At 38.3% G+C, this 15339-nt stretch overlaps 1 protein-coding gene across 2 annotated transcripts in view; it reads right to left on the reverse strand.

Annotated features, from left to right (window-relative positions):
- The window catches only part of LOC137131426 (desmoglein-2.1-like), a 30267-nt gene that overhangs the window by 11123 nt on the left and 3805 nt on the right, over positions 1 to 15339 (reverse strand). The window contains exons 2-8 of one of the 2 annotated variants that reach the window (XM_067512660.1): positions 13861 to 13974; positions 12692 to 12847; positions 11475 to 11613; positions 7270 to 7439; positions 6820 to 6954; positions 951 to 1136; positions 223 to 779 (exon numbers count right to left, since the gene is read on the reverse strand). In XM_067512660.1, the coding sequence (XP_067368761.1) occupies positions 223 to 779; positions 951 to 1136; positions 6820 to 6954; positions 7270 to 7439; positions 11475 to 11613; positions 12692 to 12847; positions 13861 to 13974 (1457 nt within the window). The remainder of the gene's footprint in view (positions 1 to 222; positions 780 to 950; positions 1137 to 6819; positions 6955 to 7269; positions 7440 to 11474; positions 11614 to 12691; positions 12848 to 13860; positions 13975 to 15339) is intronic. The other variant, XM_067512661.1, reaches the window with a different exon arrangement.

Genomic DNA, 15339 nt, shown 5'->3' on the forward strand with positions numbered 1-15339 from the left:
TAAGTCATTCTCTTGCTGAGAGATGTATGAACATATTCATGCCCCTGTACCTTCTCAATTCCTGGCTTTCCAGGTAGTGCCACATTGAGTTTCACAGTTTTATAGTCATCATCATCATAATATGAAAATATGTCCAGTTCTTCTGGTATTTGTAAATCTAGTGACTTCTCACTGCTCTTTGGCAGCTGAGACTGAGCACACTGCCACTGTGCTTTGACTAACCTGACATCTTCAGCTGGTTTTCCTGTGTCTGGATCAATAGCAGGAAACACTGTGATCACACCATCCTCAGGCATTTCATTTGGATCTTCTGATACAGGAACATTCTTGGTCTGAGGTTTAAATGCTGGACCCTCTGGGACATTATTTACTGCTATCTTAAGGGGATAGCTTTTTGCTGGTGCTCTTGGCTTTGTTCCTGGTTTTGGCTTAAGTCCAGTGCCCACTCCGGGACCAACACCATTTCCAGGGCCAAGCCCTGTCTCTGGCTTAAGCCCCCCATCCACACCCGCTTCCAGGTCAGTGTCTAAGCCCAAATCTAAACCTATATTTACATCTGCATCCACTCCAGCATCTACTCCCAGGTCCATTCCTACACCCACACCAGCACCAACACCAGCCCCAGCACCAGCTCCAGCACTAGCTCCGGCAGCCAGAGGGCTACCCTCTCCAACCTGAACATCCACATCCATCAGAACAGCACCACCATCCACAAAAGGAGCAACATTCTCAATGAGCAGGCCAAGCTCAAGGTTCTGGACTTCTTCGAAGTCTACAGGCTGTTTAATTGGGAATGGAATTGGGAATGGAATATTAATAGCGTCAGGATAGACAAACTAAAGATATAGCAATAAACGAACAAATCATTGACCTATGATAGAAGTTAAATAAATTGTTAAAATAAAAACTAATTACAATGCCCTAAATTCACATTACACGAAGAAAAATACCTTGATCAGCCTGAGGATGCCCTCATTGGTTTTTTTGTCAGTTTCAATAGAAAAAAGATTATCCTCATTTCCTTTGGCAATTGTAAAGACGGTCAGCCAGTTGTCAGTGTGTTCAAGATCTTTGTCCAGAGATTTGATTCTCATCACAACTACATCAGCGACGTTTTCATCCACTGAGCCAGAGTACTGCAAACAGAATACAGTTTAGTAAAGGGGAAACTGTTAATCTGCTATAAGCAAATCTGCATTTTGTACTTTTTTTGCACAATGCTAAGAACACTGGAAACAAATATCAGCTATAAACAGACCAAAATCACTAACAACATTTAAAGAGGCCAAACGTAATCAAACAGAAATAAGCAGATAGTCAGAGATGGTTTACAAAGATCAGACAATGTTATTATCTTGATGAAAGTCCATGTCTACTGTGTAATTAACCATAGAAGCAGCTGCATTTAATGGACCCTTGAGTGTAGATTTTGATGTTGCATAGATACTATATGTATACATATATGTAAAACAGACATGAGAGAAATAAAAACAATGAAGACAGAAACTAGCTGCTTAATAAAAATAAAGTCACAGTTTTTTAAAAGGCCTAATTGCAAACCATCCAAGGTTACGTCCACAGTAAAAGTGTGTCAGCCATATAATACAACCAATGGGCTCCTATTTTAATCAAATTAGCTCTTTACACTGCCAATGTGTCAGCTCGTGTGCAAATTTCTATTTAAACTACATTTTGTGTGTAGACAAATCATGAAAAAATAAAATTGACTGACAGCAACTTGAAGTTTGGAATTCTTCATATTTTCAACAAAACACAGCTTGCTAATAATGATGCCGTCGCATTTGTGGACATGTTGAATTAATCTGTTTTTATGATAAACTTCAGCCTCAACTGAATGCGACCAGGTTTCAGATTAATGGTAAATGTTCTGCACTTATATAGCGCTTTTCTACCTATTGGCACTCAAAGCACTTTACACTGCTTCTTATTTACCCATTCACACTCACACACCGATGGGGGAGCTGCTGTGCAGCTGGCCAACACTCACCGGGAGCAACTAAGTTGGGGTTCAGTGTGTTGCTCAAGGACACTTGGACATGTGACCAGAGGATCCAGGGATTGAACCAACAACTGTGAGATTGGTGGACAAGTGCTCTAACTTCCTGCGCCACAGTCGCCCAATTTAGTTGGGTATTTAAGTTTGTGCATTTCTATTTGCTCACGTTAATGCATCCAGCTATCTATACTTCTTAAAGTGCTGCAGTGTGCTGAAACCAATCCCAGTTTTGGCCTATTGCATAGGTCACCAGTCTTATCTCAGGACTCCAGTTCACATTAGGGGCAGGCCATATAATGTTTAAATCTGACAGGCAATGGGCAAGTGTTGATTACTGCTTTCCAGTTATGTAAATTACATCATTTCTTGCACATATTACTTTTTAAACTAAAAAAAAAACTAAATAAGGTGCAGTAAAATACTTTAAAATCAATATACTGAAATACAAGTACAAACACAGTTGAAAAAAAAACATATTTCAAGTACACAAACAAAATCTAGTGTGTTACAATAACTTGTGTAAAGGTACTTAGTTCTGTCTTCCTCTGGCCAAAACAAAGCTGACAATTTGACACATCAAATATCATTAATAAATAACACATCACTGGATATATAAATTATTTTTTATCTATTTAACTAGCCTAATGACTAGATAAGGATACAGGTGAATAAAGGTATATTTTTGATCACCAGTCTTGACAAAGTAGCTTACGATGTAATATCTAGATAAACAGTTCAGATCGTCTCGTAAATCCAAAATATTAAATGCTCTCTATAGACTAGTAAAGTAACATAAACCAGACTGTCCAAACAAGCAAAAAATAACGTCTATAGAAGAAAAGCATTAGTTTTCAAAACAATCACCAAACAAAGAGTCCACATAGCACGAATTCATGGCAGTAGGATGGTGATAATGATCCTGGACCCTTGACAACAATCTGATGAAGAGTGATCATTGGAAGGGGTTTTAAATACAAAGAGGGAACTAAAGAACAAGATGCAGGTGGTTAGGGGTCTGTCAATAATGTATGGGTTTGCTTAGTTTTATTGTGTGCTATTCGTGCCTAGTTAAGGTGTATTTGCTCACCACTTTGGTTAGCTTTAATTTCCCATCCAGATCTTCTATTTTCGCACAGTCTATGCTTTCTTGTATAGCAAACCAACTCCGAACACTGTTAAAGTTAATCTCTTAGTTCTCCCTCATTTATATATTTAGGGTGTATGCTTGTCCCAGGTTTGCGTAGTTTTTGGTCTGTTGGTCTTTGCTTTTTTTGTCCTCCTGTGGAGTGAATTTCTGATTGTCTGCCCTTGTTGCCCTTGGGTTCCTCCAATCTGCAAAGGTTCTCCATTGTGGAGGTCCAAGGGAGGAGAGAAGAAGAAGAGAGAGGCAGTGTTGTAGAAGAGGTTGATCTGGTTGTATGAGATAATCAGTCAAGGAGCAGCTGGCACAGAATGATTGATGGGGCTACCGTCTGGCTCACTCTCTTTGGAATAATCTCCCATTCTCCTAAAGTCTTGGGTTATTTTTAGCAACCTATGGGAAGCTTCATGCACCAAGACTGTATCCTCAAACACCCTGGTTAAAAAGTCTGTAAATGATTTACCACTGACATTGATAGGTAAACGGTCTGCACTTATATAGTGCTTTTCTACCTATTGGTTCTCAAAGCGCTTTACACTGCTTCTTATTTACCCATTCACACTCACAATCACACACACACTCACACACTGATGGGGGAGCTGCTATGCAGCTGGCCAACACTCACCGGGAGCAACTAAGTTGGGGTTCAGTGTCCTGCTCAAGGACACTTCGACATGTGTGGAGTCGGGGATTGAACCAACAACTGTGAGAGTGCTGGACAACCTCCTCCTCCAGTTAGTAGCGAAAGGCTGTTCAGATCCTAAAACAGAGAGCAGGTGATCTGCTTGCTGTGCTTGAGTTCTCAAATTTTTAAATCCTTCTCCTTGATTTGTTGGAGAGTGGACCCAGAGTACATAGTACAACTTGTAAGCCTAAGACAGAGAGCAGGTGACTTGCAATCAAGAAAATACTTTGTAAGTTACAAGGTATATTCTTGATTGCAAGTCTTTGTTTTTTTTTTTAGCTTACTAGGTAATAACTACACTACTCACGAAAAGTTAGGGATATTGAATTTCAGAATGCATGCTGTTAACATTTTGACATCATCATAAAGACAACACCTAACAATTGATAAATTGTTAATCGTTTATTTCAATAAATAGTTTGAGATGAAGAAATTACCATTGCATGCTTCTACTTAAATGCTTCAGTGCAGCATGAACGTTTTACATTTTCAATAAATTTTGCCTGAAAATCCAATATCCCTAGCTTTATGTGAGTAGTGTAGATAATTTAAACAGTTCTGATCTTCTCTTAATTCATCAAGGTACCTCACAAAACGTTGCAGACTCTCACAATGGATATACATTACACAGACTAGGAAACATAAAGGCTATTCCAGCCATGAACTCCGGACAATGTTAGGACAATTCAGCCTCAGAAATTACCAGGAGTAAACCTTTCGGGCATGTGACTTAGCAGGAAATCACCCAAGTGAGAAGTGTCCTCAGGTGTGAAAATACACTCGATTTCCATGTGCGATCTGCGAGCACAAAAGGCCCAATTTGATACTAAACCTAATCTGTGGTAAACTGTTTAATTTACAGCAGAGCTGTGGATCTAAGAAAAAACGGTTCAATCACTCGACTATACCGGCACTTTAGTGATAGAAACCTCATCAACATGCCCATTCACTTTTAATCATACTGATGATTCAGCACAGAGCAGCGTGCTGTACATATGAGGTCACGCGCAATAATACTGACATTGCACTATGGGGCTATAAGGAAATAATCCAGATTATGTCAGCAGCGTTTCACTCGGACATTTACGTTCACACATACAACCCCTCCTGACAAAATGAGGATAATGTCAGAATTCCAGTGCATGTCTGAAAGGGGCTTAAGATAATCAAAGGCATTTAAACAGTCTCCAAACAGTCCAGATAGCAGGCATTCATGAATGGTGAGGATGAAGCTTTCTCTAATTGCTAAACTAACAGATTTGAAAAGCATGTACGGCTGTGGGAATTTTGAGAGAGTTGCTTAAAGAGCTATGAATGGTTGAGCAAAAAATTATTAATTTTGTTTACACTTATTATTCTGTCTTGTTGAGTTTTATAGAAGAGAAAGGTCTTCACAACTCAAGGCACTACCATCTTGAGCAAGGAGGCAAAAAAAGGCAATATTTGAGGAGATAAGATAAACCTTTATTTGCCCCATAGTAAGGAAATGTCTATGTTACAGCAGCAAAATGTACAAATGTGCCGATGTAGTCGATATATAATAAACAAATCAACAATACAAGTATACAATCATCAAACAAACAGTTGCATTAGGGTTTATGTTATTGCACAGTTTTAGAAACAGTAGTAGCAATGTGTATTATAATGCGCATTGGTTCACTGGGAGCAGCTCTGGTTGTAAAGTTCATTAGTAGCAGGGGGAAAAGACCTACAATATCGCTCATTCAGACACTTAGGATATAACAGTCTGTCAGTGAAGAAGCTATGGGGTGACTGTGGCGCAGTTGTTAGTTAAATCCCGGCTCCTCCGGTCACATGTTGAAGTGTCCTTGAGCAAAACACTGAACCCCAACTTAGTTGCTCCCGGTGAGCATTGGCCAGCTGCATAGCAGCTCGGTGTGTGCGTGATTGTGAGTGCGAATGGGTGAATGAGAAGCAGTGTAAAGCACTTTGAGTGCCAATAGGTAGAAAAGTGCTATATAAGTGCCGACCATTTACCATTTACTTAGAAATGTCACTGTGTCCTACTGGGCTGGGAGTTGTTCTCCAGCTGGGACGATAACTTGGCTACTCCCCTCCTTCGTGCCACCTCTCATTCTCATTCTTTCTGGCAGAACTGCTTTAGCTCTGTCATATTCTTTGGATGTCTCATGTGTATGGCTCTCTTGGGTTGAGGTCTGAGCTCTGACTTGGCCACTCCAAAAGGTGTTTTTTGTTTTTCTGAAGCTCTTCCTTTGTGGACTCTGACCTGACCCTGAGCCTTCTTTTCATTTAGGTCGACACAGCCTCAAGTCCGGATGGGCCCTTCAGGTCAACGAAGCCTGTGGTTCAAAGGGGACCATCCTGGCCAATTCTTTGCCTGTTCCTTGGCTTGGAGAGCCTGTTCCTGAACCCGTTCCTGTCCCTGAGTCGGGCTTCCACTGTTCCTGAGCTGGCCGTTTCCTCTCCTGTTCCTGCCCCAGCCAGGTGCCCTGCTATTTCAACGCTCCTGGTCCTGCTCTTGGTCCCCTGCATTAGCTGCCATCTCTCTGGTTCCAGAGCCTACTTTGAGGTCGACTGACATCCGACTCGCCATGTTTCCTAATAGGTTTTGCTGATTTCTCCAGCCTTCAGCCTCTCCTCCAGAGGGGCTCCGCCTCAGTGGTCGACCTCCAGCCTGACCTCTAGAATGTTTCACTCCTCATCGCCGACCTGCAGCCACTCATTCCAAAAGGATTTGTTTGTTGCTGTACTCCAGCTCAGCTCCCAGGGTGGTTCATTTCCTGCCAACAGTCTAATACCCAAACCCTGAGGGGGTTTCAGCACACCCCCTTGCTCCATAACTTGTGCCATCCATCCGACTCCTCCCATTCCTCACTATGGTTCCTTCCGTCAAACTCGAGGCTACTGTTTGAGTGACTCTCTCTTTTTTTTTCTGTCTCTTCTTGAACAGTGTGTGTTCTATCATGTGTGATTTGTATAGGCCAGAATTCTCACCTCAGATTTTTCAAGAGTTGGGATATTGTCATTAATATCCAAAACCTTGATCTGCACCGTTCCTGTTCCCGTTAGCCCTTCTGCTCCACCTTCACAATCAGTCCCCTTTATAACCAGTTTGTAGAAGTCATGCATCTGTCGGTGGAAAAACAACAAGCCATAGTATGAAAACACTCATTGTTCTGTTATTGTAGGACTTATGATCAATAAAGCTTAATTACAGTGAGTTTCTCGGAACAGAATTTTGGTGCTGTAAAATTCTGAATTTCAAGTCCACCATAATATTGTAACAAAGAAAAATGTTTCTTCGATTCAACTTTTCACATCACATCACACATGTTGCACACAGTAAGTAATGCTCAGTAAATTACATGGAAGTGCACTATTTATCATTAATATTAAGGGTCAGGAAAAAGTTACTTCAGTAAATGCAGTGTGTCTTAAACTCACCTCCCTGTCTAGCGTGGGCTCTTTGACATACAGTTTGCCTGTTTCTCTATCTATAGTGAACATGTGACCTGCGTCTTGTGGCTCCTGACTGATGATGCTGTAGGCAATCTTTGCATTACTGGTTCCAGCTTGGTCATCATCTTTGCCCATGATCTGCATAACAAAGGTTCCTGCAATGGATAGGACAATCCCAGCTAAAAAAGATCCAGTGTGTGAAATTAGTGCACCTGTTTAATTATTTTGCAGAGTACGTCCTTGCATTTATGGTGTACATTTTTGTACCTAGAAAGGCCCTGTTATTATATATAGTTCACCAGTTCATTTACAATATGTAAGTAGCCCTTTCTGGTATGTTGAATCCATGGAGATGTATTCTGTTTGTTTGTTGTTTGTTTTAGCTGTTTCAGATGATTTACTTTGAGTGTACAATCCCTTTACCTGGTTTAAGTAGTTTGGGTGAAATGTACTGTGTGCCAGGTGCTTGTGTTCAGTGCAACCAATTATGTTTGTTTTGTCATAGGTAATTAGGGAAAGTAAGATATGATGTCAATGTTTTGAGTAATGTGATTGGCTGTTGGCGGGAGTTTCCTGCAGATTGTTTGCTCCGTTTTTGCTACAGCGAGCTCGGACAGTGACATTGACTGCTTATATATGAGTACTCTAACTTTTATTGCTGCTTGTTGAAGTGAAAGGGTCTCAACGTTAATGGCCACCACGTCCCCAAGCATCGTTCAGGTCTGCAAAAGGGGGTTGTTTTATTTTACCTAATTATTTTGTTTGTTGACTTGTGTGAGTGTGTGTAGTGGGCTCACTATCTTACTGAATTGAACTTTAAAGGTGCTGTCATGATTTATTTTAGACTTATTGTGATTTGTGTCCTGAAAGAGGGAAAATGAATACTAGAAAGTTACAGCCGCGCATACTAGGTGTGTGTATGTCACCTATGTTTCTTTAATTATTTGTAAAAGTAAACTGTAAACACAATTAGGAACTCAAAATATTAAGTTATAATTTTGGTAAGATTTATGTTGAAGACCACTATTTTTATTTATTTTCCAAGTTTTAAGATTAATTTTGAATGTATTTTGAGTAAATAACACATAGCAGAGTTAATTGAGTATTGGGTGTAATGAAAACAAAATCTTTAATATCATAGTTAAGCTGACATTTAAAAGAGGGGGTTTAATAAAACTAGGTGCTATCCTATGTTTAAAGGGTAAATGAAGCGCTACATAAGAATGGTGTAGGTTTACTCTACTTACAAGTACATACTTGTAGTTACCTGATACAACGTTTGATAAATAAGAGGGTGACCTGGGACCCTGACAATGAATCATATATATTATATATATATATATATATATATATATATATAAGTATTTTGAAACAAAAGGGTATCTATTCGGAAGAAGAAACAGTCCTGCGTTTGCAGGAAACACAGTGAGAACTTACACTCTTTATATTTTTTAACTATGAGGGATCTTGTCTAAGTACTAAAAGGTTTCCACCATGGTTTTATTTTAAAATGACAACAGAAGGTACCAGATGAAACTCACACAAAGCCCAGTAATCTAGAGCCAGTTTTTTCCTTCAGAGCTCCAAAGGGGATTGTCAGCATGTGATGGACACAGCCTCAGCCACACCCTAGACTTGTTTGGTAATGTTTTCACTTACCTTTATTTTTAAGCTCATTTTCTTTCCACTATTATGTTTAACTTGACATAATCAGAGGAAAGCAGCACATTTGGTTTTAAGTATTAAGTTTAATTGTTTGACAACACAATTAGTCCATGTAGCATGAACATTTGATTAATTTTCTATTGTCAATACTTGTTAATTTAAGTTAAATTGAATTGAGGCACTTATTAGCCTTAAATGCTTTCTACTACATCAGCCCTACAAGTGCCCCCATTGAATGCAGGAAGGGAAAAATATTGGGAAATGTTTCCTCAGCTGTTATAGGTCATTTGAAATATTTTTTGTTACATTAATATGTTATTACGTTTGGTCTAGTGTGTTTTGGTCTAGGTCTACAATCCCTCCCATTGGCTGTGCTCTGTTTGTCCCAGGACCACACAGAAGACACAAACAACACTTGCACGTTCAGCAACCTTACTTCCAATACACAAAAACTGCTGAAAACAGAACTCTTCTGCACCTTCCTGTGCACTGAAAAAAAATTATTTTCTGATCTTCACTTGCACTTGCACTTCTCATGAGATGGAAACACTTCTTCTGATAGCAGTTTGCTTTGACGTTTTCTCCAGGCAGTATCTGCTAAATAACTAAATATAAATGACTAAATGTATGTTTAGAATTTGTTTAGTTACAGTAATGTCTACTCCTTGTGTCTCATACTGGTTTGGCCATATATGTTGCCCCTTGTGCCCTTTGTGTGTCACTCAGGTTAGGTCAGTTTTTTCTTTTGTTCATGGTAAAAACTTGTGTTGTAGTTCAGTTTGATATTTTAAGTTTAGCTATCTCTTGTTGAGTTCTTTAAGGGCCCAGTTTTGTTAGTGATGACAATTTCTTTGTATATATTGCATTTTGGGTAAATAAGAAAAACCACCTTTCTTTGAAATGTAACTACTGTGTTTAACTACTGTGTCCTGTGTACCTGCTTATTAAATTATTTTGTGGGACCCACACTGATGTCATTTGTACTCATTCTAAATATATGAGCAATAAATCTCAAGGGCTAAACCTTGTTTATTCTGGTGGTTTCTGGGTTAGGGTCGCATCATGGGTAGTCAGTGTGTAGATAAATTTTGTGCTTAATTCATTTAAAAATAAACCACATCCAAATATGATCCAAACATAAAATATGGTAACGTTAAGTTGTAACTGGTCTAAACAGCAACAACAACTAATGTTTAAAACAACTGACTGAATGTTTCCCTGTGCCGTTGGGGTAGCAGTTTGGATAGATATATTATACATTTTAATAAAAGTGAAACCAGTGGATTCTGATTCTGTCTGCTTGAAGAACCCTATCATCATCACTGTCACTCGTGTGCATTGGGAAATGCCAATGTTTGAGGCTTTCTAGGACCATATAGGTCATTCCCAATCTAGAAACACTAAGTGTAGAATTTTAAAACAAAGTCTTCTGAATATGCTCTGTAATTTTGTTTTACCAAAACAAACAAAAAATAAAAAAGCAGTTGAAAACAACAAAAGTGGTTGAAATCCAGCTGTGCACGTTTACCAGCTGCAATAATAGTATGTTTACATGTGATTTCATCTGTAACTACAAGTAAGAAATACATATATAATTTTGCATGATTATTTTTGTTCTATTTGAAATATATTTTGATGCTAACACTTTTTGTACTTAAGTTTCTAATGTAACCATAAGGGGGCACAGGTCGAAAGGTAGGCTTGAAGTCAAGGCTTGAAGCTTAGGAGCAGGATTCAAGTTGTTTTACCATGGGTTGGAAGGAAGAGAAATGGAGTAGGAGTTATCCTGAAAGAGCAGTTTGTGAGAAATGTTTTAGAAATGAAAAGAGTATCAGACAGGTTGATGAGTCTGAAGTTGGAAATTGTAAAACTTAGGAGTTGTACAGTAAGAGCTGTAGTCCTGAATACTCTGGTGAGCTACTTACATTTATTAAACTTTAAGTCATCAGTGGCCTGCAGTGCTGCCCCATTTACAGTTGCAACTTTTTTGTGTAACTAAGAAATAAATTACCTGAGGTGAAAATTCAAGATGAAATTCAGCTGACAACTCATTGAGAGCCAGCTGATAGGACCGGAGCACTCCATCTATACCACTTGGGTACTCTATAATTCTGCTTGGGGGGTGACTTGGGATGAACAGCCTGCTTGATCAGAACCAAGTAGCGGCTTCTTACTTTTGACATTTGTGCAAGTCATGGGCTGCCAATAACAAACACCATGTTTGCGCATGAGGTTGTTTATAACTGTAACTGGTACCAGAACGATTTAGGCCTTTGATTGATGATTGAATTTGCGGTTGTATCATTAGATACATGTACATACAGTGTACTTTATGTATGTATGAGTGTCTGTGGACACTGAGGTGAAGAGAGGGGCAGCATTGTCAAGCAATCACCACCTGTTGCTGAGTTGGATAGGATAGCTGGTGACATAAAATCTGCTTTGACCAACATGTATACTTGTAGGACCCATCACTCACACCACAAGACTAAGAAAACACTATTTATTTTCAGGTCTTGCATTACCTTTTTTGCTTGCTTCTGTGATGTTTCCAGTATGAAGCTCAAAATAAGGAGCATTATCATTCTGGTCCAAGATTGTGACCATCAGTGGAATATCTGCCTCTGCTGTAGTTCCATTTGTAAATATAGCACTTCCTGTTAGCTGCATGAGTTACATTAGAACATGAAACAGTGTTAGATAAGTTGATGTCACTGTTTTTAATGCAAAAAGCCAATAACACAGCTTTATTTTCTAAAGTAATCTATTCATGACAACTGAGCAAACTCAACTGATGAAGGCTACAAGATGTGGCAAAAAGCTAAAAAGCAATTCCCATAAGTGGATCTAGCTGTGTAAAGTATCTAACAAACCAAGCTTTTCAATAGTGGTGAGCAATCATTACTCCATATATATCTGGGGAGATCTCACATGCATAGTAGACTGGCTTTCTTCAGACTACTATACAATTTAATAGTAATTGGGGAACCATACACACCACCACACATATTGGAATAAAGAAATGTCATTGATGGTTTTAGTGTCTAAATAAGGATTGTAAATAATTAGAATTGTTATAAGAAAAACTAATTTAAGTAAATTTAAGTTAGCAGATCAATTTCTTATTATTTTATACTTATAAGAGATTTATGCTCTACCTATTAAAAATGTGTGTATCAGTGTTTTTATCAAAGTCAGTGTTTCAACAAATCCTTCTCAGAAGACAATAACAGCAAACAAAGTAAATAAAAGCCTATCCAATATTTTAAAATGTTCAACAATTTGTTCACCATTTTATAATCTGATGCTAATATTATTCTTTCTTTGTTCTATTTGAACTTAAATGTCTGTTAAAGATTAAAGAAAGCTTTGGTTTAATGCCTAAAATACAGTGTCTTGAGACATGTTATCTAACATGAATGATCATATTTCAGTAATGAAACCACAAAAAGGAGTGTGAATGTGACGCTCTAAAGTCTAAATGTTAAATGTAAAAATTTCATCCACCCCAATGCCTGACTTACAATGTTTTTGAGTAAACAGAAAAAAGGTGTTCTTCTTAACACAATACAGGAAGAGAGTAGTGAGAGTAGTGAGTCGTACTCTTTTTAGTGATTAAACTGAATATCCTGTATCATGCAAAATCTTTGGAAAGCCCCTTCAGCTGCATCAATTCTCCCAACAGGTTTCAACAGGATACAGGTCATACAAAGACAAAATATTAAGTCTCTGAGAGACTTACATTGAAGGATGGGTATTTCTCCCGGTCCACAATCCCATGGATGGTTACAAACCCCGTATAAGGATTCACACGAAAGAGGTGGAAGGGTGGTTTGTCAGCTCCTGGTCCAGAGAGAAAATACTCCACCTTTGCATCTTTGTCTTTATCAGAGCGAATCTAACAACAAAGCACAGATCTGTTAAAACGGTGAAATCTTTTGTCATGGTTATAGTTTGAATATGGTATTTACTATCAACTACTCTTAATTTAACACATTTTGGTGGTCAAACTGTGATCTCACTTTGGCCTTATTACTCTAAACACAGCAGGAACATAGTAATGATTGTTCCTCAATTTAATGAAAAGTGGCCATTAAAGGGCAGGCACATGTTCTCTGCACACACTTTATGTGTTGTTTGCATGTACTTTACACATTGTCTACATGTTGTCAACTGTGTAATAAAACCTAAAAATTCTCTGAATATTGTTTGAGCTTTTCATCATTGTAGAAGGTACAACTTTCTTCAAATATATGTGTGTGTGCGTGTGTGTGTGCGTGCGTGCTAGATATCGGGTTGCATAGTCACAGCATTAAACCCACTAGTTTTTTGTAATGAAAAAGATACTTAAAGCCATGGTGCTAGCTGTATTTTGACAGCTGATTTGCTATGATTAATTATTTTCTCTATTATCTTACCTGCAATATCTTACATTATCTCCATGTATCTTACTGCTTTGCATCATGCCCATTCAAAGTAGCAGTAGTGGATTTAACCACCAGGTCTTTGAGTTTATAGCCATAACTAAGAGAGTTAGGACATGTAGAAAAGTCTATACTCAGACCTTTTACTCATACTAAAGGGATATTCAGGGTATACTATGTTCAGATCTTAACACAGAGCTTGTTGCTACCTGCATTAGTTTGCCACATTCACAGGGTTCAAACAATACTTCCGTTGCAGCCTTTAGCCCAGGGCTAAATTTAATTTAGTGATACTGAGGACTAGAACTAACTGAAATGGTCTTTTCCCAACTGCTACAAATACAGCTACTGGATGGTTAGCAGCAGAAAAACCAATGATGTGAAGGAAACCAGTTGGATGGTTCATTCATTCAAAGATCATCCATCAACTTTCTAACAATTAACACAACAGAATAACTCTGGGGTACAATGTTAAAAACCAAATAACCTTGGCAATGAATTCCCTTTGGGTGTAGTCTGTGTTTTCCCACATTGCGACAGGAGGAAGTATCCACTCTCTCTTCTTTCTGATCTTTGAGTGTTTTGCCTCAAGACCGAGTATCTGAAACCATTCAGCAGATATGCAGGTTATATAAACTTTATCAAATATTTCTTTCATAGAAATATATGTAGTATAATAGGTATATATATTGTGTAAAGGGGCTTTTAAAGCCTTTTGTGACCAAGACTGATAGTACTGGGACCACAGAAGAGATTCAGATTCAGATTCAGAAAAACAGTAATAAAAAAATAGTAATAATAGCTAACTTTAAAAAATAATATAAAAGATAAACACCTCACATACTCACACATACATAGTGCCACATATATTTGTAAGGATAAATAAGGATCATTTTTACACCTATTTAAAACATAAGTAACAATAGTTATTGCATCTATATGAGACTGGCATACAGTATAGTAGAAGCTATTTAACAGACTGGTTGTTCTAGTTCGAACTGTCCTGTAACACCTGCCTGAAGGTAGGAGTTCAAATAGTTTGTGTGATAGGTGGGATGAGTCCTTCAATATATGGAGGCTGCAGGAAGTTAAAAAGTCTCCAAGGGCTTGATGAGAAATTAGCAGCTAAAGATTTTTGTAGTCTATTACTTTAATATCATTAGTCAGACTAACTGAATAGCTGTGTAGCACCACTGCCCACTGCATCACATTTGTCCTTTGGAAAAAAGTTGTCGATGTTCACCAGGATGTAAAGGGTAAGAAAAGAATTTCTAAAGAGTTTGGACTCCACCAGTCACCTGTTGGACAGATTGTGTATAAAAGGAGAACGTTCAGCACCACTGTTATCTTTGCCAGATGTAGTCAAATAATCTAAAAACCCTCACGGTAATGTCAAGAAAATTCTCTTGCAAGATCTCTCTTGCAATGGCTAAAATTGCAGAGGTAACAAATTACATTTCTTCTTGTAATGAAGTACATTTTGTGTATTTGTACTTCGAGTATTTTTTTACTTTAATTTTACTTTTAGTCAAGGATGTATATTTTCAAGTATTTTACTTGAAATTATGTGTTTTCCGAACTGTCCAAGCCTGTCCAGGTACGTTCAGCCATGAAATTTGTGGTGCCAAGAGTTTTTGTATCAAATTGCAGGAAGGTAGAGCACTTGTCCAACAATCCCACAGTTGTTGGTTTGATTCCGGGCTCCTCCAATCACATGTTGATATGTGCTTGACCAAAACACCGAACCCCAACTTAGTTGCTCCCGGTTAGTGTTGGCCAGCTGCCCAGCAGCTCCTCCATTGGTGTGAGTGTGTTTGTGAATGTGAGTGTGAATGGGTTAATAAGAACCAGTGTAACGCGCTTTGAGTGCCAATAGGTAGAAAAGTGCTGTATAAGTGCAAAACATTTACTTAAATCATACGTACATACAAATAAATATATTTACACAGTACTTCCATGGTGTCTT

This window comes from Channa argus, chromosome 8 (genome assembly GCF_033026475.1).
Source record: "Channa argus isolate prfri chromosome 8, Channa argus male v1.0, whole genome shotgun sequence".
NCBI lineage: Eukaryota > Metazoa > Chordata > Actinopteri > Anabantiformes > Channidae > Channa > Channa argus.